The sequence below is a fragment of the Lepisosteus oculatus genome, chromosome 7 (genome assembly GCF_040954835.1).
Source record: "Lepisosteus oculatus isolate fLepOcu1 chromosome 7, fLepOcu1.hap2, whole genome shotgun sequence".
NCBI classification, from domain to species: Eukaryota; Metazoa; Chordata; class Actinopteri; order Semionotiformes; family Lepisosteidae; genus Lepisosteus; species Lepisosteus oculatus.
The window spans coordinates 56,751,183-56,775,817 of record NC_090702.1 but is presented as its reverse complement, the minus strand read 5'-3'; the positions used below and the strand labels follow the sequence as shown (position 1 = coordinate 56,775,817).

Genomic DNA, 24,635 nt, shown 5'->3' with positions numbered 1-24,635 from the left:
ATGGAATGGCTCACTTGCATGTGAGGATACCTTTATATACCTGAAGTGAAGATAACGGTATATTACAGACATTCATTTAAATTTTAAAAAAATCTATTCATGGTGATTGAAACTGTGCCGTCTTCAAGATTTAATATTAATGATATACCCCTTAAGTACCAAGAAGTAAAAACTACTGTATATTTCTAACAAGTGTGATTACCTGTCATATAGGGAATTGGACCATAACAACTCTTACACACAGTTCTTAGAGAACTTAGTCTTCATCTGACAGAGATGTCCAGAGGGTTGAGTGTTCAGTGTAGTGCTGAAACTCCTCCCCGCTGGTGGCTCAGCTCAGCCCCTGAAGTCACTGTGCTTTATTTAGCGCTCTTCAGGAGTCTAACTGGAAAAAGACAAGGGACACGAGCAGCAGAGATGTCTTTTCAGTTACTGTGCAATACTGTATGTCTGTTTTTATCAGCCTGCGGCACATTTCCAGCGCTCGAATGGAGTAGAGTGAACTTGAGCCGAGCTCATTTGGTAGTTTCAGAGTGCTTGAAGTTTATAGTGTTTTTTATTTAATTGGTCAAAATGAGTGTTCTGTTTATCTCAGGTAAATATCTGTGGTTAGTTTGCTGTTGGACTTCTCTAAATTCTTTACATCTCTTGTTACACTTTAAAATGTATTAAGTTCTTTCACAGATAAAAAAAAACGACTTTCAAAACAAATCAAATTTTTACGAGACAGATGTCATGTATAAAGGCATATTGAGATCTATTTTAACTGGCGATATTTCCTACTTCTTGTACCTTGTCTTTGTGCAGTCATTTCCAGCTTTCTGATTGCCAAGAAGCTATTTTTTCCCTGTGTGGAATGAGCAGCGAAACCACGGGGGAGATGAAGCACACGCCTGAGAAGCAGGAGTAAAATGAGCGAGCCTACATAATCCAGTTGATTGGATGTTAAGAATAAACATTTCTGTCGGAATTGAAAGGGGGCTCAGTGTGATGTAGAAGCCGCTGTCGGATGTCACGATGCCCTTTAGTAACAGCTCGGGATCAGGAAGCTGCTCAGCTTGAGGCCAAGTTAGAGCAGCCTCAGATGTCAGGGCTGGGCTGGTTTCCCCTTCACCTGCAGTGGAAGAAAGCTTGCTGGTGACTTCTTTTATAATTGTAGTTAAGAGTGCGCCAGTTAGCCATGGCTGCTACGTTTTCTGTCATCAGAATGCGGGGCAGAAGCACATGATGTTCCTGGACATTTCTGTGCCTCGTGTTTTCATAAATTAGAAGATAGAGGAGTTTATTTTCCATATGTCCATGTCCAATGAGATTCTCATTCCCGCACATTACAGCAGACAACATAGTATTAACAGAAAACACCATGAACTGTAGACAGTACATTACAAAACAGTCAATAATAAATAGTGACAAATACTTGGTAGCCAAGTCAAAAGCACAGAGTGCAGAGGTGCTTTGACTTCTGAGGTATTGCACAGTAAGATGCCGTAGGGTAGAAGCTGTCCTTAAGTCTAGTCTAGGATTTTGGAATGGCAGTGTACATCTGAGTCCACTCTGCAAAAGCCTTCACCTGTCATTTTCAACTTTGCTTTGTTCCATAACTGCTAAATGTATCCGATCCGTGAAAATTAAAAAAAAAAAGATAAATCAAGTCTAATTCATTTTTATTGGAATCACTGCAGTTGCAGCTTTTTTGATTTGAAACAGATGTTGCCAGTTTCTGGCTACCCCCTCTTTGTTTCCATAAATAACCCCATCGGTGATAAATCTTTCAAAACAAAACCTTTGTTACTAAAATGAAAAAAACAAACGTTCTTTTTAAAAAAAGACCATTTCAAATCCATTAAATTAGATCTTTATTCGGAATTTTATTTTTTAAATATTAGTGCCTTTTTAAATATGAGTGATTTCAAAAATCCAAAAGGAGCTGCAGACCCATTTCTCCTAGAACAAACCCCAGTTTTCCTTTGTGATGTGCCCGTCTGTAGGCAATGTTAATACTCTGGGCTTATGACATGTGCTAAATGCAGATCTTGCTGCTCAGGGCAGATATGGGGCATCAGTACGACATGTGAACTGAACAGGTCTGTAATAGTGGGATGGAAGCTGTCCTGCTGCTGGTTGCCTTCCTGTAGTGTTCGCTTTGTGTGAGGAGTATGAAGTCAGGACTGCGCTGGGCAGCGTGCTCGCAACTTCGCAGTCTCCTCCACACTGAGAAGCCAAATCTAACACGCAGAAGAAGGCATGTAAAGGGGTCCAGGATTTGCTTCCAGGCAATATTGCTGCAGTGACCCAGTAGCTTTGAATCTGGTTCCACAGCTCCTGTAGCTCCTGTCAGGGCCAGGTGTTTAAAAGCTGCAGCTCTGTCTCAGTCTCTGTCTCCCTGAATTCACTGACAATTTTGTGGGAGGTTGTAATGGTAGTGGCACATTGTGTCCCCGGTATAAACAGTAGGTCTACACAAACTTACCATTTCTGAAATGTATTGATCTGCACAATGATGCAATATAAATTGGTTAAGATAAAAAAGGGATTAACATTTCTTTCCGTTCATCGGAAACGCTCATTAAGCAATAGACCATTATGTCTCTACAGCACTGTTTCTCTTTTGGGTAGAAATCACATTTCCTGAACAGCTCATAAGAAACCACTGTTGTATTTTGCTTCTTTGCCAATAGTATCACACCAAATATTTAGCAAAGTAAGTCCTGGGACACATAAACACTGTGGTTTGCTCGACGACTGTATTTACAAACTGCGCTCGCTGTTCTTGTGTTGTTGTTGTATACTCACATAGCTTAAGTAGCCTGCTTTCCAACAGAAGAGCCTTGCCCCAGCCGTCAAGCGGGGAGGAGGGAGGATCAGGGTTTGGGGCTGCTTGCTGACTCAGGACCAGAAGGACTCATCATCATTGTCATCATTGGTCCTGAGTCATGGGCTTCATGGGCTTGTCACCATGAATCCAGTGTTGTATCAGCACATCTGGAGGAGGACGTCAGTCCAGCCAGTTGTCAGCTGAAGCTGAGCTGAAAGAAGATAGTGATCTATACCAGCAGACAGAAGACACTGCAGAATGACTGAAGAATAATAATCTCATTTTAGATTGGCAAAGTCAAAGTCTGGACATGAACCCACTTGAAGTGTAATGACAGGACCTGAAGCAAGTTGTTCCTGGTGCGAGTGTGAGACATGTTTGTGTCTGTGTCTGCCGTGCGATGGATTGGTGTCCCATCCATGGTGTATCCCGCCTTGCGCCCAGTGCCTCCTGGGATAGGCTCTGGGCTGCTGTACTGGATAAGCGGTTATTGAAAGTGATGGTGATGATGTGTGGATTAAGAATTGAGAGAAGGTGTAAAAGCTCAATTCTGGGTTATGTAATTAGTGGACGATCACAGGGATCTGTATTAGGACCACTCACTACTCTTCCTTATTTATGCCAGTAGTCTAGATTCTGATATACAGTAGATTGTAAACTACTCTGATTTGCAAATGATGCCAAACTAGAAGGACAAGCAAATCTTCCAGGCAATGTGGGGACGCAATACAAAGACAAGCAGTGTGCTCGGACTATAGTTAAAAGTGTAGAAAAATCAATCATGTTATTTTTAAATCCTTTAATGCACTCGGAAGACCTCACTTAAAATGCTGTGTTTTATGGTATTTTAGGTATGATGTTATAAAAATATATTTCTGCTCTAGATTCCATCCAGAGAAGAGCGACCAGATACAGATATTGTTTAGGGGATTAAACTATTCCCCTAATTGACAAGTTGAAGGAAATGAATACTTTCATCTTCAACAGAAAAGGTCATGAGGGGACGTGAGACAAGTTTTCATCCTCAAACACCTTGACAAAGTCTGCCTGGCAGATTTCTTCAGAGTGAACAGTGAAACACAAACCGGAAGACAAAACGGGAAACACGGTGGGAGTGCCTTCACAAAAGAAGGAGGCACTTCTTTACCTGGCCAGTGGTCTGGAACACGCTACCCAGCCATTCTGCCGAAGCTCAAACCCTTGTGTTTTTCAAGACAGGTTCCAGGGATCTATGAACTACTGGATTCCCAAATGAGGAAAATGTGCAGGATTGCCTCCTCCTGTTTGGAAGCTTTCTCGTGCTTCCTTCGCGGCCACCTTGACAGAGGTCACCATTTTGTGATGCATCGGGCACCTGCTCTTGTTTGTTCCGGCGAGATTCTGCGCTACAGTTTTTCACACATCAGCCACTCTGCATTAGTAACCACACCCAGTGCCTGTTCCGAATTTACAGGGGCAGTTGGTGCAGCCCTTTGTAACTGAATTGTATGTATGTAAACCATATTAATAACAAAAAGCAAACGCCCACCTGCCTTCAGTCTGCGTGCGAATGACACAGTACGCTGCAACACTAAGTGGATCATTGTTCAGGTTGGTTCAGTAAGATGTTAACGATTCCATTGATATAGGCTTAAGACTGTTCTTGAAGACTGAAGGTGAACATAAGATAACTAAAGTGCCAGAAACCATTTTTGCTATTCAGTTTGAGTGCACAGAATTAAGAAACACTTGCATTGTTTTTTTAATGTGTTTCTACTGTAGTTTTTACCTCGCAGTAAGAGCAAATGTGCATATTAGTAAGTTTCTCCAATTAATACAGTCATGTGTTCTTTACATGCAACATGTTCTTTACATGCAACAGAGCATGCAGTCCAGCAATGCTGAATTGATGTGAGCGGCGGTTCAACAAGACGTTTGTGCTCCGCACAAGAGCAAACCGCTTGTCATGTGTTTTTGATGAAGGAAATGTGCTAATCTGAGATTTCCTTTTGTAATTGCTGTCAAATGTCCCAGGTAGTGTGCAGAATCTCTGAACACCCTGTCTCTTCTCAAGACTCTCACAGCTGGGAAAGTATTTTACCATTATCTTTTGTATATATGTTAGAATGAAAATCAAGTTTGCGCCAAATTCGAATATTAACCAGGACGTTGGAAAAATAATCTGGTGAAAGAGTTGTGAACACATTTTTCTGTATGTGTGAAATCGGATGGAACAGAGAACCTGAATTAATGTGTAACTGGCTAAAATTCACATTGAGTTATTTTTCATGTACTGTAAGTGTAGACATTTCACACATTTCTGTCTATCGGAGACTTGACAGAGCAAAAATAATAGATTAATAGACTAAAATTATTTGAATTGAATTTTCATACAGCCTACATATATGGAGTGCCCATCTGAAGATTTCAGGTTAAAAACTGCCTTTACCTTTCCCCTGTAAAAGGAATATCTTAAATTAATGAACAAGCCACCCCTTCCCTACCACTGTGAATAGAATTGTATTTTATGATAAATGTCAACAGATTTGATCAGAGTTTAGATGAAAGGCTACAGACAATTCTTCCAATTAGTGCTAATTTCACACCGACATGACTTGAGTAGAAAACTGCACCTAAATGCTCCATATCTGTCACCTGTGATGCTCAATAAAGCACACAGCCTGATAGTTAAACTTTCCTGGTCGGTGTCAGGAACGTCTCTAGAACCTTTCCAGTGATGATGTCCCAGGATCTCCTCTTCCTGCGATACAGCTGCTCAAGTGCTTCATGTTCTCCACCATCAAGGAAGATAAACACGACAATAACAGTTCTGCTGTAGTACTGTGGATCTCAAAATTTACCTGACGTTTTAAGGACTCTCATTCATGAAGGAATATTACGTTTAATCAGTTTGCTTGGTTTTGTAGTGTGGAGGATGTCCTCTGCTCAGTGCAAAGAAAATGATCCTGTTTTAGAAACACAAATCTGTACTAGTACTGTGGTAATATGAAAGCCAGTACTCAAGCAGTCACTGGTGTATTTAAGTTAGAAGTTAAGAACATAAGAATGGTTACAGAGGGCATCTGGGCCATCCACCCTGTTTAGTTAGATTGTAAGCAGGTGATTAGTCCTAGGATCTCATCCAGATGTTTCTTGAAATAATCCAGGGTGTCTTTTTACAGTTTGTTCCACTGTTCCACTCCCACTTAGATTCAGATCTCTGAGACAGCCAAGTCAGCCAACACTGTGCAACATATAATAATAATAATAATAATAATAATAATAATAATAATAATAATTCCTTACACTTATATAGCGCTTTTCTGGACACTCCACTCAAAGCGCTTTTCAGGTAATGGGGATCCCCTCCACCACCACCAGTGTGCAGCCCCACCTGGATGATGCGACGGCAGCCATAGTGCGCCAGAACGCTCCCCACACACCAGCTCTCAGTGGGGAGGAGAGTAGAGTAATGAAGCCAGTTCATAGATGGGGGTTATTAGGAGGCCATGATTGGTAAAGACCAGGGGGAAATTTGGCCAGGACGCCGGGGTTACACCCCTACTCTGGGATTTTTAATGACTACAGAGAGTCAGGACCTCGGTTTTACGCCTCATCCGAAGGACGGCGCCTGTTTACAGTACAGTGTCCCCGTCACTGTACTGGGGCATTAGGACCCACATAGACCAGAGGATGTGCTCCCCCTGCTGGCCCCACTAACACCTCTTCCAGCAGCAGCCTTAGTTTTTCCCAGGAGGTCTCTCATCCAGGTACTGACCAGGCTCACACCTGCTGAGCTCCAGTGGGTTGCCAGTTGTGAGCTGCATAGTGATATGGCTGCATATACAACATAATAAGTTCAACATTAAAGTAATTTAAAATTAAAGCAAAAGAAAAATGTACATGTGCAGATGTACAACATGTAGCCAAATAGGGGACAATGCATTCCGAGATCAGCTGCATGAGTAAAAATGCTGCAGCTATTCTATTCTGTTTCAGTGGAACAGAAAAGAAACATTTCCAAGAGATGTCAAGCTAATGTTTGTTTAATTTAACGGGAGATTGCAAAACCGCCTATTTAATCTGCTTTGAGAATGAATATTTTGCGTGTTTGCTGTACAGTGTTGAGTGTTCAGGTTTGATAGAGTATCACACTCTCCACTGACACTAACCTGAGGCAGATGCATTATGCATTTCCATCATCTCTTTATCTGCCTCTGGAATATACTGTTGGAAATTTCAGGAGAATGCTCACACCCATGTAGAAGGGTGTAAATAAGCACGTTTATGTGAGTCTTGTTGTAGCTTTAGCCACCACAGCTGTCTGCCAGGGCCTGTTGGGGCTCCAGAGTCCAAAGCCCAGGCTGCACCAGAGCCCCCCTCATACCTTACCTCTGGTGCCAGGCTCAAGTCCTGCCCTCTGTAGGCACCCCTCTCACGAACACTGTCCTCCTACCTGTCTTCCAGACATCGACGAGTGTGACAACGACCACACTGGTGGCTGCGTTCACGAGTGCATCAACATTCCTGGCAACTACAGGTGCACATGCTACGATGGCTTCATGCTGGCACATGATGGGCACAACTGTATGGGTAAGTACGCAGCATCTCCCTGCATCCTCATGGCAGCTCTCCAGCTCCTGTCTGCTGCCTACAGGAGCTGTTCATCTTTTTGAAGTTTTATTCTTTGAATCTTGTGTGAATGCAGCTCATTTGAGAGGGGCAACAGGAGGAAGGAAAGCTTGTTTTGAGGTTTTTCTTTCCCTGGAGATATATGCAGTGTGTATACGCACGTGCAGGGCCCTCCAGGTTTGTCCATGTCCCAGATAAACGAGGACAAAGTAGCCATCCTGCAAAAGGAAATTTGGATGTACTCCTTCATGTTTCTAAGATGACTAAAAGAAACATGTACTGTAACCTTAATAGTAAAGTTGGATTTGTCATAAATAAAGTTCAGAAAGCAAGAGGGTTCCATTTATTCACAACCCTTTAGTTGATATTGTATACTGTAAATCCTCTTTTGGTAGGCATCATAATGACAAGTGTGATATTAATTGTAGTGTACTATGAGTGCAGTGTGATATTAATTGTAGTGTATTATGAGTGCAGTGTGCCTGAAGGGATCAAGGGTCGACCATTCTACGAGCAGAAATGCTCTTGGTCCATCAGAAACTTTGGTTTCTGTCTGTAAGCTGCTTTTATGAGTTTGATCTGCGAGTGTTCGATTGGACTGAGGTCTGGAGATTGCTGTGGCCATCTGAGATGTGTATTTTGTGTGTACTCCGCCACTTCTTTGTCGATTTGGATGTTTCATGTTGTCATGCTGGAGTGTCCACTTATGGCCATGGTGTGAGCTTGTCGGCAGACAGAGCCGGCCAGCTTGTGGGGGTATTTGTTGGAGTTATCAGATCTTTGGCTTTCAGGCAGCATGAGCCAACCTGGTTTTTGAGTGCTGGGTTACTATAGGTGTTAGAGTCACCTTTCAGTGTGTCAGCTGAAGATCTGGAAAACAGCTGATGCGCTGACTGGTTCAATCAAGTCTCTGAGGTCTGAAATGATATGAAAACCACAATGAGCTGTGACTGGAATTACCCACCATTCTAACTCTCCAACTCCAACTATAACCTCTAATGATATTCATAATTTTTCATGAAAATGAAAAAAAAAATCATGAAAATTATGACTGATAAATACAACTCTTAAGTATTTTATTTTTAATCAAGTCATTTCAGTTCCACCTTCTAGGATCTATTAAACTAATTGATAGTGTTGAACTTGTTTGTTTTAAAGAGACTTTTGGCTGACAGTTTTCTCCCGTTAAACAGGTGTTTGCTTTTGGGTAGTTATGTGCACAAAAGAGCTGTGAACATCCTATCAGCCCATCTTACTTACTTACTTTAGTTCCAAAGTTTGGAGCCTGTATTTGAAAGTCAAAATGAAAACCAAAGAACTCTCTGTTAAATACATTTTTTACAGGCGAAAGAAAAGCAAAATACAATCATACAGCAGCACAGAAATTGTGCACACCAAAATCAACAATTTGAAATATACTGAAGGTGAAAGATGCCACAAGTATAATTAACAATAAGTCTGACTTTGTAGGCCAAGATAAACATCTACAGCTGATGACAGAAAAATTATCAGAGCTGTCAAGGAAAACTCGAAAACAACTGTCAGTGAGATCACCAACAACTCCCAAAAAGCAGGGGTAAAAAGGTATCAGAATCCACAGTTTGCACAAGACTGAGGCAGCAGAATTAAAATAAATATAACCCTCTCAGCACCAAGAACAGAAAGGCCAAGTTAGGATTGGCTGAGAATTGTAAAGATGAGTCAGGAGACATTCGGAACAAGTTTTATGGACAGATGTGACCACAATAAACCTTTACTAAAGTAGGTGTAAGATTAAAGTAAGGAGAAAGAAAGGACCTGCAGATGCTCTGAAGATGCCAGCTCATCTGTAAAGCCTGGAGGAGGTCATGGCCTGGGTCGGGCCGGTAGTGATGATGTCACTGATGAGGGCAGCAGTTTTCAGAAACAAGATCCTTTTGTACTTATGGAGCAGCACTTCATCATGCAGCATGACAGGGACACAAAATGTTTGGCCATTGCAGCCAAGTTCCTTAGGAGGAAAAACTTAAAATCTTAAACTTTAAGTCTAATCAGTCTTTAGATTTAAATCCAATTTAGAAATAATTGAAGTTGAAACACCTCAAGAATGGGCAAAAACTCAAAATAGCTGCAGCTGTCTGGGCAAACGCTTGTACAAGGAGTCTGGTGAGCTGGTTGTGTTGCAGACATCGTGCAGTTATTGTTTCATAGGGATACGCAGCCTAATACAGATTTGTACACTCTGACATTTACAGTGCTAAAAGCAAATGTGTCCCAGTAGTTACGATCACTTGAGTGATCACACTCTAGAAAATGCCAAATACACAATACAACATGACAAAGGCACTTCAAAAACTACTTGCATGAGTCTGGTTTATAAGAATGTTTTTTACCCAATTTCCTAAGCTAAGAATGCCACTTGTGCTCCTCCAGGTTCTCTGTTTTGTTTTGCTCTCCTTGGTGCTTGTCTGGCCACCAGATGCCTGGCGGTGGAGTATCGTTCCCTGAGCTTCACGTCCCCAGCCTCTCGATCCCACTTTGCCCAACACAGGGTTTTAAACACATTGGAACAGACATAGATCGGGCCCTTCTTTCTCAGATACTGAATATCCCCCGCGAGAGCCTGTCTCTACATTCGTTTATTTATATTAGGCCTCATTTCCTCCTTCATGCGCGGCCACTGCTCGGTAGCCCGGGCAGGGCTTGCCTTTACCACAGCTCTGTCTCAGATGGGGTTTGTGTGGTTTTTTGAGCCCGAGCACAGTCTGTCTGTGATATCCCGTCACACACTGAGCTTGTTAAGGTATGATTTGAGAGGTTCCTGGTAGATTTCTTCGCTGCTTTGGTACTTCCAGTATATTTGAATAGTGTCTCAAGATCTGAGATAACTCTTACTTAGAAATTATTCTTCCTTTCTGGTGCTCCGTCAGTGCCCTGAGCTCACCTCCAGTGTGTCTCAGTGACAGTCTGACGGAGCTGCCAGTAGGCCTGGAGTAACATGGTGTAAATTCATGATCTGAAGTTACAGCAGCAACTTCCTTCATTTGGCTCTCGCATGCTGTGCTACAACCTGGGGCATTTATCTGAGAAGAGTGAGCTGTGAGTGATTCTACACTTTTCAGACCTTCTGTTTTTGTTCTGACCTGTTCTTAACAGTGTTTTGTTTTTTGACAGCCTTCAGATGGGCTCTGTGAGATAGGAGAGGATTTTAAAATTGCCTTTGTGATGAAGGAGATTTGCATAAGAATTACACCTCCGCTGGGATGAATATTGGCAACTCATGACCCTGTGGGCTTATCTTGCCGTTGCTTAGATCAAGCGAACAGCTCAACAATGTTAACAATGTGTTTGGGAGAACCATTGCTCATCAAAGTTTCTTACAAGATTTAGCATGATAATTAGCAGCAGCTCATCTTGTTAGTAATTGAGTCTTCTAAGCCTTATTCACCCTGGTTTGCAAATGAGGCTCTGTCCAGTGCAGGAGCTGCCCGATCCTCCCACATGATTCGTTCTAACTGAGGGTGTCAGCCCGTCTCCTTCTCGGTCTTTCTCTTTAACCCCTCGGTTGTCAAATCATCATGTACAGTACTCCGGGACTCTGCTGTCTGGCGTTCAGAGTTTGGACACAAACTCTCTCTTATGAAGTTGCTTAATGATGACAGATACCGGCAGTTGCTTCCTCACTGTCTGACTTCCTTACCCATCACATGATCTTAACACTTCATCTACAATGAAGGCATCTCACCTCTTACTGCCCTGCTGGCTCAGTCTCTAGTTTCGTACTCATACACCAGTGCAGCGAGCTCTGCTCATGAAATATTTCTCATTCTCATATTTCCTTTTTTTTAAAAATTATATAATGTTAGCATGCCCAAAGGGCTTGGGCAGCCAGTTGACCTTGGACCCCTAGAGGTTTTTTTTCTCCTTACTAAGATGTTTTTGGTTCCTCTCCTCTGTTGTCTTCTGGTCTTTTCTGTTCTGTATTCACATGCTTGGTCACTTGCTTTGTTAAGCGCCTAGTGGCAACCTTGTTGTGAAAGGCGCTATATAAAAAATAATTGAATTGAATTGAATATTTGGAACCAGGATTTTAAAGGGGGCAGCTGTCTTTCCAGTTTGTGTCTCCACGTGCTCGGAGTGTGTTTCCTATTGCTGCAGGAGTTTGAATTCAGCCGATTCATCTACACTAGCTGTGTTCACAGATAATAACTATGAAAATTTCCACTCTAAATCTAGTTAAGCATTTTTCTTTATTCGTGCTGTAATTAAGAAACATTACTCAATTTAGTAAAGGTGTGATGCTTAATTTTACAGTTTACATGATTCTATAGAAAGGCAATTTAAAACCTAGCTCTGCCTCTAAGTGTCCCTGTTTCTGAGAGTCAGACAGTAGAGTAAAGCTGGGCCCTTTATTCTTTGCCCATGTAAACTTCGACACTTTTCTTCTAACTATTTAGATTTTTGTAGTCTTTAAGAATCATTTCACTCGGCCCTGCTGAGGGTATCTGGTACCGTTGGTGTAACTGTGTTTTGTTGAGCACTGAGTGTTTGCTTCAGGGTGGGCTTTGTAGGGTGTTTTTGCTGGGAATGACCACAGCCTGGAAGAGCAGTGTAACTTGAAGGCTTGTGTGTGTTGGACAGTTTATCAAGTATGACAACGCTGCCTGTGTGAGAAACTGACAGTAAGATCAGGCTTTTGACTTTTGCTTTGGCCAAGTTCCCTTGAGATGAAGTGTTTCAGGGCTTGATCTCATTGGAAACTTGCCAGCGTTTCACATAAATATAATGTTTCATGTGAACAAACGAATTCGATTAGAGCTAACCAGGAAAAACGTGGATGACTTTTTGTCTTCTAGCAAACCGTTGAATGATTCCAGTGAAACACGTGGATAAATATTAAGAGAGTGACCTCAGTGTCCTGAACTACTAGCAGAAGTCCAGTTTCCTGTAGAAGATTGACGGAAACGAATCCTTTCACAAGGAAATAGTGTTGGTAGCCGGGGTTGTGTTTTTTTTGTGTGCAGCCAAAAGGGCTGGTCGTTTAAGCATTGCGAATTGCACGGAGAGCAATTCCATTATTTCTGAAAATGCTGACAAAAGAGTGTGTTTTAGTTACATGAGAGAGGAGCTCATGTTTTTTTTCTACAGTATTTCTATTCTTCTTCTATTCACATTTGCTAAATGCTGAATTCATTTTTTTCATTGGTCTTTTTGTTGGTTCAACAAGGCACATTTTCTGAGAGAGAAGTCAGACCCTTGTTGCCTTACCCTTCTTATAAAACACAAATTTATAGAAATCTATAATTCTCTGCACAGCGGTTTGAGGCCAGTTCGGATGTGTGACTCTCCTGTCACACAAGAATTCCTTCATTCCTTCTTCTTGTGATCAGAATTTAGATCTCTTACCTGCCTCCTGTATGAGAAACAGAAGTGAATCTCGAATTGGCAGTGTTGAATCGCTTTAAAAATAATTTCACTGTCTGGACTGTAGAGTACCTCAGTGATTCAAAAGAGTACTGTACTAGGTTTCAGTTCCGGTACAATTCTTAGAAAACAAACAAATCTGAGGAGCTATGTGAATGTTCACAGGTTTCAATGTTACTGAAGAATAAATGAACTTTTGCCTTAGATTTCATTTGGCAGTGAAATAATTTGGACCTGGAAAAGATTTTTTAAAAAATGTAGGAAGATAAGTTTTTATGTGTGTAATTTCATTTTTCTATGAGCACAGTCAACATCAAGCAATCATTTGTAATAGGAGCAATTTGTTAAATTAAATGACGGCCAACTGTGGAATATGGTCTGTGTCCATGATATCCTTCCAGGTATATCCTCAGAGAATTTTCAAATCTTATTTGACGCTTAAACAGTGTTTTTCCTATCATGTAGGCTCAGTATTTTTTCTGAGTTGCTCTCTTGGCTGTTGATTCAAACTGGAGTCTGTCCAAGACTATCCTCTGAGGTAATGAACTTGATTTCTATTTGACATCTTTATAGTGGAATATCTCAGATATGAAAGACATTGATGCTGTAGGGATTTCGGGCTATGATAGTAACAGCTTCTATCTCACTGCCCTGTTCTGAGACACGGAAGGTTCTGTTTTCTTTTCTAATGATTTCCAGAACACTGAAGGCAGATCTGCACTGTAGCATGGAAGACAAAGATACCAGCTCCCGAAACGCTACCTGTTATCATAATTGAAAACAGCTTTATAAACATCCTTCTCTCCTTCTCAGAACATTGTCAAAAGCTTGATCTTATTTGATGGAGCTTCTTCAACAGTGGCTTCTGCTTGGTTGGATACAGCTCGTTATCTGATAGAGATATAGTGCTCTTATTGTCACACAATTCGTTTCTTGCTGATGTACAGATTTATATCTGGTATACCGTAGGGACTTGTAAAAACCGTTTTGAATATTCCAGACTAGTTAATCAGTTCCAAGTTCTGTTGAAAACAAAACACGCTAACCTTTTCCGTTAAAATAAATCATGAACGCTCGAAAGCTGACATTAGACATTTAGCTCCTTTAAATTGTCATTTGTCATCTTAAGGGCTCTGAAACCCTTAAGTCTCCAGCATGGCACTTCCTAAGGCAGACATTGAGATCTCTTGTTCTCTCTATAGTCTTGAGTGACAATAGTCTTTATTTCAATTGTATTACTTGTTGCACTGACAGCTCACCTCCCTCCAGATTCCATTGCTGGCTGCAGAAATGGGGATCCCTGGCTGCAGTAATGGGGTGCCCTAGTAATTGGGTTCCATGGGTGCAGTAATGGGGTTCAATGGCTGCAGTGGTGGGGTTCCCTGACTGCAGTATCCTTCAGAGGTGGTGTGCTGGAGGGGGGCCGGTGGAGTCTGGGCCAGCACTGCCGCAGTTTCACTACCATTCAGAGTGAGTGCCGACGTGCAGACTCTCTCAGCAGAATACCCCACTGCTGGGTCCACAGGACCTGTGCAGTCACTACAACCCACATGCTAAACGAAACCGGTGCAGCGTCCCTCACACGAGCGCCTGGAGTCTCTTCCCAGCAGCGGACGGGGAGCCTGTGCAGCCGAGTATGAAGCCTGGCTTTCTGTGTTTGTTTTAGGCGTGCAGCATGTGTTTCACTCTGCTTGTTACACAGGGGGCCGTGGGTTCTAATAGGCATCAGGAATGATAACCAGAAACCTCAGAGTCTGGGCTTTGAAAAGAAAAAAATAAAAGAAAAAGGGAGAAAATAAAAAAAACTGTCTTGAGGAGTGTAGGAAGTTGTTTTATAGATTCCCAGATGCTTCATGTCAACAAGTTAAAGCACTAATTGATTTAAGATTGCCTAATCTGAGGGCTGATTAAAGAGTAATCTAGTACAGTTCCTCTTTTCTTTTTGATTCAGCCTTTTATTTATTTGTTCTTTCCTGAAGACAGCTGCATGCAATATGTTGATAATTTGTCCCTTTTCTGTAAATGTCTGTTGTGCTGTTACAGTTTATTTTCTTAAACCTCTTTCTTCTGTTCATCAGAATCTATTGGGTGTTTCAGTCACAGGACTCCCACTGAAGGCTTCGAGAGGGCTCTGTAAATGGCTTATGATGAATGTGTATTGAAAATGGGGTTTGGGGTGATAAGTCTGTTTACATAGAGCAGAAGCGCAGCAATCAGAAGATACTAACTGCCTCTGGGATATTTCACTGTTCTCCCAGGCTACAGATGTAAAACTAACAAAAAACTTGGGTTTGTTTATGTTTTATTGTTCAGTCACATTAGAAAAGTATTTTATCTAGACCAGAAAACCTTATGTAAGCAAATGTTTACTGGCCAGTCTCTGCAATGGTCCTGTTCTCTATCACATATGTTCTTGAAACTCAAAGATGAGATGCTTGCTTCACTGGTGTGGAAATTTGGCCAGGACGCCGGGGTTACACCCCTACTCTTTTTGAAATATGCCCTGAGGTTTTTTTAAGGACCACGGGGAGTCAGGACCTTGTTTTTAAGTCTCATCTGAAGGACACTTTTTTACAATATAGTGTCCCCATCACTATACTGGGGCATTAGAACCCACACAGACTGTGGGGTGAGCGCCCACCTACTGGTCCCACTAACACCTTTTCCAGCGGCAACCTTAGTTTTTCCCAGGAGGTCTCCCATCCAAACTCTCACCTGCTGAGCTTCAGTTCAGCATCAGTGGGTTTCCGGTAGTGATTTGGTTATGTTTAATTAAATACAACAGAAATAATTCTGGGTGGCACAGTGGTGAAGTGGTCAGCACTGCTGCCTTGCAGTGCTGGGGCTCTGGGTTCAGTTACAGACGTTGCTGTCTCTGTGGAGTCTGTGTGTTCTCCCTGTGTTCACGCAGGCTTCCTCTGGGTGCTCTTGTTTCCTGCCACAGTCCAAAGACATGCTGGTAGGTTAATTGGTTTCAGAGAAAACTGGCCCTGGCGTGAGTGCGTCTGTGTCTGTGTGCTCTGTGATGGACCGGCGTCCTGTCCAGGGTGTACCCTGTCTTGCACCCATTGCTTGCTGGGACAGGCTACTGGATACAGAGGCTCGAATATGGATGGATGCTCCTCAAGTAAGAACTAGTCTTCCTCATTGGTGCAAGACAGTCACATCGCAGAAAGAGTCGCACACAGGTGATTGCGGTGACTCTGTCGGCAGTCCAGACCTGCAGCTGCACACACATGTGTTTGAGGGGGATCTTCTCAGCCTCTTTAGCTGAAACAGAAGCACAGGAACTCAGAACTCACCTTTGCCCTACTGCATCTTTTTAAAACCACAGCCTCCCTGCTCCCCTGTGGCCCTGTACTGGATAAAGTGGTTTAGAAAATGGATAGGTGAAATAGTTGTTGCATGTGAATACAATTTGTTATCCTAATGTATGTGATCACAGCAATAATAACTGTATGATTTGCAGTGGACTTTTACTGCTCTGTGGATTCTGTTCTTGGATATACTGTCTGTAGTGGATATTGAGCTTTGGTCTGTGTGTCTGGAGATCCTCCGTGTTCAGAGTTTCAGTGCTGCTATACTGATAGAGCATAACTTGCTCTTTCTGCCAGAGACAGGACCCAGTGGTGCTGTGCTCTGTGTCCTCGGTCACTTCTAAGGTCTTCTTGTTAACGTAACAGTGCTCATTGAACTGCCATCACTCCCCGATACTCAGACAGACGAATTCTGGCTAAACATGAAACTTAACTACTTCTCACCAAGAGACCGGGGTTTTTGCCAAAGCGGAGTTTGCTGATGTCTTCAGAGAGGAACCTTGTGGCTCTGAACCTGCAAGAGTGTGATCGAATCCTGGTCAACTAACCTCTCCACGCCCGCCACTGTCTGAGCAGCGCTGCATTCGGGGAATCCTGCTCACTATCAGCTAGTGACATGCCCCAGGTTCGAACCCGTGCTCCCATAATCAGTTGAGTCACTCAGGAGGCCATTCAGAGTTCTGAACACAGCAGATCCAGTCACGAAAATTAGATCTATTTCTTCTGGCTGCAAAGACGCAAAAAAAACTTTTTCTTTTCACCTGGGATAGCCTTTTTATTTTAAAGCATAGATACAATTTAAAGGTCACAATGTGTTTTGCTACACTCTAGTGATTTGGTATTGTCTTCTTCAAATTTGCTTCTTTCATGTTAGCTTGAGTGGTTTGGTAATAGTATGAGAATATCAGGTATTGGGAATTTGACTTAATTTTCATGTGACCTCTGTAGTAGTGGTCCTGGGTTCGAAGGATGAGTCCTAGAGCTGGAACAGGTGAGGTATAGTAAGTGGGCATAGAGAACAGGCAGAGCACAGTCCAGAATCGTAGTCAACTGGCTAAAGGAACATGTCCTGGAGGGACACAGTGAAGGTATGAGGGAATAACCAAAAGCCCAGGTTTGGCCATGTAGCCAAACAGAACACAAGGAACCTTGTGTCAAGACAGAGCAGGGCCGAGAGAGTTTAAAGCACTGCTTGGTCAGAGCTTTAAATAGTCTGCTTCACCGGGAGGCAGGGGGGGATGTGATCACTCACAGGTGAAGCAAGCTTCCTGTTGCATTGCGTTTCCCCGGCAACCGGCCTGATTGACAGCTGGAAGAGGCGCAGGAGACACGGCCTTCTCCACAGCCCCCCCACGAGGGCGGAACTCTGAGAATTCTGAACCTTCTGCACAGCGACGGTTCATTTATCTGTTCTCTCTACATGCGTGTATTATGATGCTTTAGGGACACTGAAAACCTCAGATTGATTTTTAAAATAACAGACTTGAGAAGCTTCAGAGAAAAGGACAAAAGCCTATGGGTGCCAGCACACACCTCCCAATCAACTACATTTCCACCATGCTTCATCTGTGCAAATAAAGCTTTGCACAAGTTTAACCAAACAACACAAAGGTGTTCCAGTCGAGTCTTGCAGGGTTTTAAGTCTTACACTTCTGTTTTGTTTTGACATGAGGGGAAAATGAAGGCACTATCAACAGTTGTGAGAGGCCTTGTGTCTTTTTGTCGCCTCAAAGGGATGTTGTCGCTGCAGGGGTTTGAGTGGAGAGTTATGAGGTTGTGCGAGCTGCAAAGGGGCAAGTCAAGGTTAATTTCACACTTTCAGGTGTGTGTGCACCCGAAGAAGGCTCTGGAGCTGAAAATTTTGTTTTATTTTTCATTAATGGAATGAACTCTGCTTCTGCCACTGCACCTGTGTGATGTTGTCGAAAGAAAGAACTTTAGCCAGTTTTGTAACTTAACGATCTATCATGAGGAACTTCACATTATGGCATGTCAAGGAGTTCCTGCAGTGTGACGTTAAGAGAGGCAGTGCTGTATAAAGACATCCTCACCCTATCTACCAGCCCTTCCAAAAAACTCAACCCTGGTTGAAGTTCACCGCAAACTTCCCTTTATCATATCTGAGCGTCGAGGTGTTTGGAGAAACGTGTGGCATTGGAATCAACAGTACTTTTATCGCTTGCTTAAATTTCAGGTCAAAGTTATGCACTTACAGTAGTGTAAACCAGCTATACATTTAAAAGTTTGGGATTCTGGGAAACAGGATGCCGATGTAGAAAGAAGTAACTTTTCTTAAAGCCTGCCTGTGAATGGCCCATACTAAACCCAGAAGGCCTGTTCAGGGAGAAGGCGTATCTGCAGTACAGCGATACTTCTTTGCCCTGTATTGTCCAGTGAGAATTCATACACTTGTCCAGGGCTGCAGCTGCAGTCACTGCAACCATACAGCGTCTAACTAAAATCCACTGGAAATGGGAATAATTCACTGTTGCCTCATTGTATTTCGTGACACTCTCCCACTAAATGATCTGACAGGAAAAGAAGCGTGGCTGTAGCCGTAGTAATTGAAACATGCTGTGTTCTCCAAGAGCAGGGCTTTTTAAAGGCTCATTTCTCCCGGTAACGATCTTGGTGTTTGCTCGCTGCTCCTGGCAGGAATTACTGGAGGACATGGAACTTGTCTCTTTGAATGGAGTGGGAATGACAGCCCTACTGCACTCTCAGCAGACAGGGTCATGACCCTCAGCACTTTTTAATGTTCCCTCTGACTCTGGATCCATGCGCTGTGCTGGGGCCACAGCCACTGGGATTCCTGGCTCAGGAAACACACCAGAGAGCGGGCCTGCCCATCTCTGTTGTTTCAGAAGCCCTGAGCTCAAGAGCTGCCTCGTCAGTAGCAAAGGCCATGCTCTGGAATCTGTGCTTATTTTAACATTATAAATGCTTAATTGTGGTGTTTAGAAGTCTTTCTTTTTTAAAGGTGGTTAAATGACAGATTGTATCCAATCACAACAAAGCCTCCATGTCACAAATTACCATTTTCTGCCTTAGGCTCCACACCAACTACTGTTAAGCACATTTAGTATACATAATTTTAACCTTTTTCGAAAGCACGTTGTGTGCCTGTGCATATATTATGTATGGATTAATAATAAAATCAGAGTCGTGAGTTCTTAGTGTTTGCTCTTGAATGTGCTCTATTCCTGTTAAACAAGGTAGTCTTTTTGGGAGCAGTGTTTGGGATAGTTTGGGATAGTACCTCTGATGGCAGCATTTTTAGAGAAGAATAATCTGAGTGTTTTTTTCCTCCTGATGAAATACAGCCAGCTGCCCAGCCATATTGGGTCAAGTCTTCAAAACGCCCAAGGGCTTTGTACAGGGCACTGAGGACGTCTTCACAACCAACAGTGAAACATGAACCACAATGCCCCCTCCCAAAGCTTCACTTTTGTCCCTGGAAGAACATGGAAGTGCTTTTAAAACTGAGAACGGGAGGCATTTAATTACAGTGAGTGTGGCGTTCAGCATAAGAATGTCCATAATCTCTGTGGATAGTGAAATCGGGGATTTTCCCTTGTATATGCTTCCTAGTATAATGCCCCCCTCCCACTTTTGCCCCTGGAAGTACAGTTTTCCACTGATACTGCAGTGAATTCTTCTAGTGACTCACTTCTGCTGCGTTTCGTACAGAGAAGTAATTGGAAGCCAGTGACAAATGAGGGCCGGCTATTCGGCTCATCCAGTTCATTGGATTTTTAGCAGCTAATGGTTCTCATCCAGTCATTTCTTGATCACTGTCAAGGTATGGGCTTCAACACGGTGGTTGTGCAGTTTGTTCCAGAGGCCTCTGTGCTCTTCCCTTCTTCTGTCTTTTTTCTGAAGAAGTTCACTATGTTGACAGGTCAGTGTCTCCTTGTGTCTGGACTCCTAGTAATCTTCCCTGTTCAGGGCTTTAAAGGTTCGGTTCCTACAGCCTGTCAGTGTAGGGCATTTGTTTTAAACCTGGTTGCTCTTGTTTTTTTGTAAAGTGCTGACCAAAATTGTACACGCTATTCTAAATGAAGCATAGCTGAGCAATTCTGTGATTTACGCTCTATATCGTACAGTACATCGTAAAATTCTGTTCGTATTTTTATTGCTTCTTCGCAGTGTTGAGAAATCGAGAAGATGAAAATGATGTTTCAACATTAACAGCTAAGTGTTTTTCATAAGTAGCTTTTTCAGCCTCAGTGTTTCCTGGGTTCTACAGTATTTCTAGTTTGTTATTGCTACATACAACACCCTACACTTGTTTTTGTTGAATGTCATCCACCAGGTGTTGACCACTTCCAGATCCGGTCTAAATCTTTTTATATTTCGCTGGCAGCTTCCACGGTGTTTTCTCATCCTCCTGTTGAGGTCTTCCCTGCTGTTACACATACTGTCTCACATGTGGGTTTGGAAACATCAATACCCTTATTAGTAATAGGTTGGGAAGATTAGTTAAGGCAAGCAGCAAGATCAGCAGGGCAAATCAAATCCACCTACAGTAAATAAACACAGGTTTGCAATGAAGGCTACAAGCATTACGGAGTGTGTGTCATACCCTGTCCATTGTGAATTTACACTACTCCTATCTGGGAGACACTTCTGTGTCTCTGGGAGTAACAGTAACATACTCAGGGAATCTTTCATCCCTGTTGCAATATTTCTCTCAAGTAATCTGAAGTAACTCTCTTGCCTGCTGATACACTGCTGTACTGTCTTCTTTGTTTATGATGTTTATCTTTCTTGATGTTCACTATCCCAGAATCGAGGTCATTGCTGTAAATCAGGAAGCACTAATCACCTCAGGAGCAGTGTTTTATCCTTCTGGTATAGAGCTCTCACCATGTTAGAGCTGGTAAAATGTGTCTGCTTGAATAAGCACTGCAATCTGAAGTTTATGTACATAGTTCCTGGTGTCTCTGCCTTGACTTGTTGGACTGTATCTGTGGACATTAATATAATTCTCATGGGGTGTACATAAGAATGAAATATTTTACAGTGTGGTGGAAAAGTAAGTACACATGAGCCAAACTATTAAAGAATGGCTGAAAGATCAGAAATCCAGGTTCTTGGAGTGGCCAAGTCAAAGTCCAGATCTAAACCCCATAGAGGTGCTATGGTGGGACCTAAAGAGACAGGCACATACTGTACAAGAAAGCCCCCAGTTTCACAGAGTTGCAGAGTTTCTGTAAGGAAGAGTTATTGCTGTGACAAGGTGTGCCACAACGTACTGAATCAAGGGGTGAATTTACTTTTTCACATAAAGATATTGAATTCTGGACGATTTTTTAAAGTAAATAATAATGACAAGGTAGGATTTCTGTGTTATTTGTTAAATGAGGTTAGTTTTTGCCTACTATTAGGACTTGGGGACCAGGTCAAATATGTCTAAACATGTTAAACTGCAAAACCTTTAGAGGGTGTACTGTACTTTTTCACCACACTGTACCTAATGGAACTAAGAGTTATTACATAAGAACATTACAAATGAGAGTGGACCACTCAGCCCATGTAGCTTACTGGGTAGCTAATAGCTACAGTAATTGAACAGTGGATCTCATCAATACTTTTTCTGGAAGTACTGACTTCAACCACATAGCTGGGCGGCTTGATCCAGACCCCCACAACCTTTTGTGTAAAGGGTTGTGTCTCTTGAATACGAAACACTAGCAGTTCCCCAGTCCGGATCTGTACTCACAGGTTTCCAGTTACAGGCCAACAGCTCGAACCACAAGCTCCTCCACTGTCTGACCTGAGCTACTGGCTCCTCTGGAGAGTTGAGAGGCCACAGATGTCGGGTTATTGGGGACCTGAGGTCACCATACAAAGAATTGCGGGGCCATGGCTGTCCTTGAAATGATTTTCTTGTAATATCTTGTTTTACGTTGGTATCCTGGTGACAAGGGCCATAAAGATTTTACAGCTACATATTAAGCGAATTCGAAATACTCTAAAAGCTCGTAAAACAGCTTGGGTTCAAGCCTAAAATATCACTGATGCATCACAAAGACAGGACTGGTACAGACAAGGTTCAGGGCCTCTTTTTATATGAGCTCACAAAGCTCAGATCACTTTTAATTATGGTACCAGTCATGCATTTGGTCTCTTCCCCTCATTTGTGATGTTTGAAAAGAGCAGAACACTAGAAAGAATTCAGCCCTGGACAGTGGCATGTCATTACTGTGTTCCTTCTGCTTCTGCAAGAAGCAAACATGCCTCTGATAAAAGGACATTTCAGCTTCTGAGGTAAGCTTGAAATGTTGATTTACAGACAGGTTTTTTTTGTTGTCAGACTTTCCTGGTGTGTTATTTGTGCAGTTTAGTGGGTCCTGTGAAGATAGGCACATGTGATGTCAACTGAACTTATTTTCCAAGTCAAAGGTAATTTTTCACAGATGGGGAGGTAGCACAGTGCAGTTTGAGGAGGGATGCGTTCATTCTAAATGGAGCAAACTGTTCCTCAAGTAAGTCAGCACGGTGGTGCAGTGGTGGCCATTGTGCTGGGTTGCTATCTGCGTGGAGTCTGTATGTTCTCTTTGTGTTCGTGGGAAAACTGGCCCTGGTGTGAGTGCGTCTGTGTCTGTGTGCTCTGTGATGGACCGGCGTCCTGTCCAGGGTGTACCCTGTCTTGCACCCATTGCTTGCTGGGACAGGCTACTGGATACAGAGGCTTGAATATGGATGGATGCTCCTCAAGTAAGAACTAGTCTTCCTCATTGGTGCAAGACAGTCACATCGCAGAAAGAGTCTCACACAGGTGATTGCGGTGACTGTCGGCAGTCCAGACCTGCAGCTGCACACACATGTGTTTGAGGGGGATCTTCTCAGCCTCTTTAGCTGAAACAGAAGCACAGGAACTCAGAACTCACCTTTGCCCTACTGCATCTTTTTAAAACCGCAACTTGCAATCAGGCTTGTGCATCTGGTCTGTCCATAGCTCTCTAAAAAATTAAACGCAGAAGGTCTCGGAGTAAATCTCTCAGCTGCTCCTAGGACACGGATTTCTTTGAAAGTCATGACGAGGGTGGGCATCCAGAGTTATTGCAGGATTTGAATAGGCCCCAATGTGTAACAGTGGACAGGTGTAGTCTTTGTAAAGCATATTGGTGTATCAGCAGTGTCTTGTATGAAGGAGAGGGTATGTGGCTTTTGTTTAAAAAAAAAATCTTAAAATATAACCAGGATGTAGCCTTTATTTTAGTAAAATTCTACGCACAAGCTGAATGGTGTCTACAGGGCTGGTTTTGTGCACTTATGAATGTGAATACAATATTTAATTAAATGCTTATTAGCAAGTGACCACATCGCCACCACGAGGAGAGCATTCCTCTGGTTCTTACACCAGTGGAAATCTGTCCCAGGCCAAGGCAGTCAGCACCTCTATTAAAGTTAATGAACGGTATTAGGTTTTCAGAGCCTTGCTGTTATAGGGGCCCCCAGATTTACTGTGCTTTCAACAAAATCTGCCAGGCTCATAAAAACGTGTCCCAGTGTGCACTGCATGGGATACAGTGTTTGATCTTGTCTGATAACATGTCTTTTTGGTAGCCAAAGAGACAAATGGATGGTGGGTTTTTTTTCTCCAATTGTTTCATCTCTTTCAACAGGTACTGCAGGTCGGGCTTTCAGTGAATGATATTACAACCCTGTCAGAAACTGCATTTTAGCTAGGTGCATGTGTAGTCTAACAGCTTCTGTGTTGACAGGTCCAGTGCATTGATTTGTTCTCTGTTCCTAGTTAATAAGGATATATATTCTAGCAGCAGTAATGATAGTAGCTGTCATTGATGTGCTAGACAAGGACAGAAACAGGCTGTAGATCAAGCTGAGCTTGTGCTGTAGCTGTCTGCACTGTTGGTGGAAGGTCTGTGCCACATGCTTTTGCCGGATGCGTGATTGCTTGTTAGAGCCCCCCTCTGCCCTGTGACTGGACGCGTGTGCTGTGTCTTTCAGATGAGGACGAGTGTCAGGACAACAATGGCGGATGCCAGCAGATCTGTGTGAACACCATGGGGAGCTACGAGTGCTTGTGCAAGGAGGGCTTCTTCCTGAGCGACAACCAGCACACCTGCATCCACCGCTCTGATGGTGAGTCACACCCCCCAGCGCCCCCAGGCCTGTTGGACACAAAGACAGGAGCTGAATCCAGGGGAAAGGGGGGGGGTTCATGAATATTCTCCACAAATAATGTTTATTAGTGACTCCAATAAAGTATTTTATGAATGAAAAAAACTGCATTTTGGGCAAGGTGTCCAAAGACAGTCCTGTCGTGAGATCTTGAAGCTGGCCAAATGTGCTTTAGCATGTGTTTAAATGGTGACATTCCTATGGAGCTGTGTTGAAATGATCCAAGGTACTCACATTATTCCCTCATGTGAGCACGTCTTGGCTCTGGTTGGAGTGAGAGCAGCCCCTGAGAGACTGTGAGCAGGTCCTGCTCTTTTATTCTCCTCAACTGCAAT

At 42.8% G+C, this 24,635-nt stretch overlaps 1 protein-coding gene across 2 annotated transcripts in view; it reads left to right on the top strand.

Moving 5' to 3' along the window:
• scube1 (signal peptide, CUB domain, EGF-like 1) overlaps window positions 1-24,635 on the top strand; it is a 140,626-nt gene that overhangs the window by 17,166 nt on the left and 98,825 nt on the right. For both annotated transcript variants that reach the window (XM_069192888.1, XM_069192887.1), the window contains exons 3-4: window positions 7,262-7,387; window positions 24,127-24,261. In XM_069192888.1, the coding sequence (XP_069048989.1) occupies window positions 7,262-7,387; window positions 24,127-24,261 (261 nt within the window). The remainder of the gene's footprint in view (window positions 1-7,261; window positions 7,388-24,126; window positions 24,262-24,635) is intronic.